The sequence below is a fragment of the Trichechus manatus genome, unplaced genomic scaffold (assembly GCF_000243295.1).
Source record: "Trichechus manatus latirostris isolate Lorelei unplaced genomic scaffold, TriManLat1.0 scaffold00113, whole genome shotgun sequence".
NCBI classification, from domain to species: domain Eukaryota; kingdom Metazoa; phylum Chordata; class Mammalia; order Sirenia; family Trichechidae; genus Trichechus; species Trichechus manatus.
The window spans coordinates 1412094-1414082 of NW_004444049.1; the positions used below are offsets into that span (position 1 = coordinate 1412094).

At 47.1% G+C, this 1989-nt stretch overlaps 1 protein-coding gene across 1 annotated transcript in view; it reads right to left on the minus strand.

Annotated features, from left to right (window-relative positions):
- The window catches only part of PPFIA1 (PTPRF interacting protein alpha 1), a 121686-nt gene that overhangs the window by 56254 nt on the left and 63443 nt on the right, over positions 1 to 1989 (minus strand). The window contains exon 8 of the mRNA XM_023738113.1: positions 89 to 223. Coding sequence (XP_023593881.1) covers positions 89 to 223 — 135 coding nt within the window. The remainder of the gene's footprint in view (positions 1 to 88; positions 224 to 1989) is intronic.

Here is a 1989-nt window from a genome sequence, read left to right on the forward strand (position 1 = left end):
TAAGAACAACGATGACACAGAGCATGGACAAGTCACAACCAAGGGTCAAGACCCCCACATCCACCGCAAACCAAACCCAGGGCACCACCTTGGACAGCGCAGCCACCCTCTGGGCCAGCTCCGCCTCCACCTCGGGGAGGGTCTCGGCCTTCCGCAGAGTCTGCTGCAGCTTTTGCTCGGCCAGCTCCAGGCGCTCTTGTAACTGCCGGTTCTTATCCTCGGTCTGCGAAGGGAAAGCAAGGCATCACGCTGCAGCAAATCTCCCAGCTCTTTACGCGTTTCACAAGTGGGAGCCGAGCTTCAATGCAGACATGCACCAAATCAGCTACGATGGAAGCATTCCTGTTCTGGTAGCTGCTTTAGGGTAAACCTTTTCTGTCTGCTAGTACAGACCAACCTTCTTGGGCTTAACTGCATGTGCAAAAACACCTTTCCCCAAAGTGTTTGCTTCTCCTAAATATCTTAACAGAAGCTTCTTTTTATAAATAAAGGTTCCTATGTACTATGAAAATCTAGTTTTCCGCTGAGGCTTACTCATTCTTACAGGCAAGTTAGGGTAAGAAGGGGGCAGGGCTGACCCTTCTTTAAAAGTCCTCAGACATGCTGTCTGAGGATGACACTGCTTGCAGCAGTCGGCCACGTGCATTTAGGGCAACATACTGCTCTCGCTCATCTCCTCTCAAATTTAGATCTTTCTAGAGCATGCCTAGTGAAACGCTGGTCAAGACATTTCAAAACATATACTACTCTTTTTAAAAATCCTCTTATTCTAAACAAATATTTCAAGGTAGAAAATATCAAAAACAGACTTAAAAGAAAATTGGAAAAACCACCTCTAACGTCAGGTTCCTGAGACGTTAACATTTAACTATATATAGCTTTTCTCTTTCTTCTGTATATATGATTTCTATATATGCGTATATACGATATATTATGCTTAAAACTCTCAAAACAGTACATCACAGCAGTCCCCGACTCAGGACATACTCGAGTTACGATGACCCACACACACGGACGACTGCCCCGTGTTCGTGTTCACCTCTTGTTGTTAGTAACATGTGCTACACACGATGCTGCACTGCATGATTTGATGATGTTATCGATTTCAGACGTGATGTTTCCAACCCCGAAAGACACATAAAGATCGAATTCATAAAGATACTCAGAACAAAAGGCAATAATAATGGAAGCTTAAAAACAAAGTATTCGACTTACATCAAAAGCAACTTATGACCGAGTAGTCATTGGAACAAAACCACGTCGTAAATCGGGGACCCCCTCTCTTTTGTAATCTGCGTTTTAAAGTCATCATCAGTGTGACCATCTTACATGTTATCAAACACGACACAGTGCCATTCTGAATGGCCGCCTAATAGTTTCTCTGGGCTCAGACGGTGCCCTCTGTGAAACACCCAGCTGGCTGTATCTTCAGGAAGCCTGACGGAGCTTCTCAGCGGACTCCTCCCCTCTAGGGGCTGGGGTGGCTGACCCGGCGCAGGAGGCACATGTTCCTATGACAGGCTTCACCTCTGCATCTGCCACTCACCACTCTGTCCCCAGGTACCAAGAAGTAGCCAAGCTGCCCTGAGCTTCTCTGCCACTCTCAGCTCCTACCCACCCTTTGGAACAAATGCTAACAGGAGGCTGATTAACTTCAATTAAAACAGAACAACGAGAAGGAAAAGAATCCAGGAGTGCAGCTCCATCAAACCTGAGACCGTGAGTCGACTGTGACTCACAGTGACCCTGTGACAGAGTAGAACTGCCCCACAGGGTTTCCTAGGTTGGAATCTTTACAGGAGCACACAGCGACATCTTTCTCCCATGGAGCAGCTGGTGGGTTCGAACCACTGACGTTTCAGTTAGCAGTCGAGTGCTCAACCATCATGCCACCAAGGCTCACTGCAGCTCCATCCAAAAAAAACAAACCCACTGCCCTCGAGTCGATTCCAACTCATAGTAACCCTGCAGGACACAGCAGAACTGCCC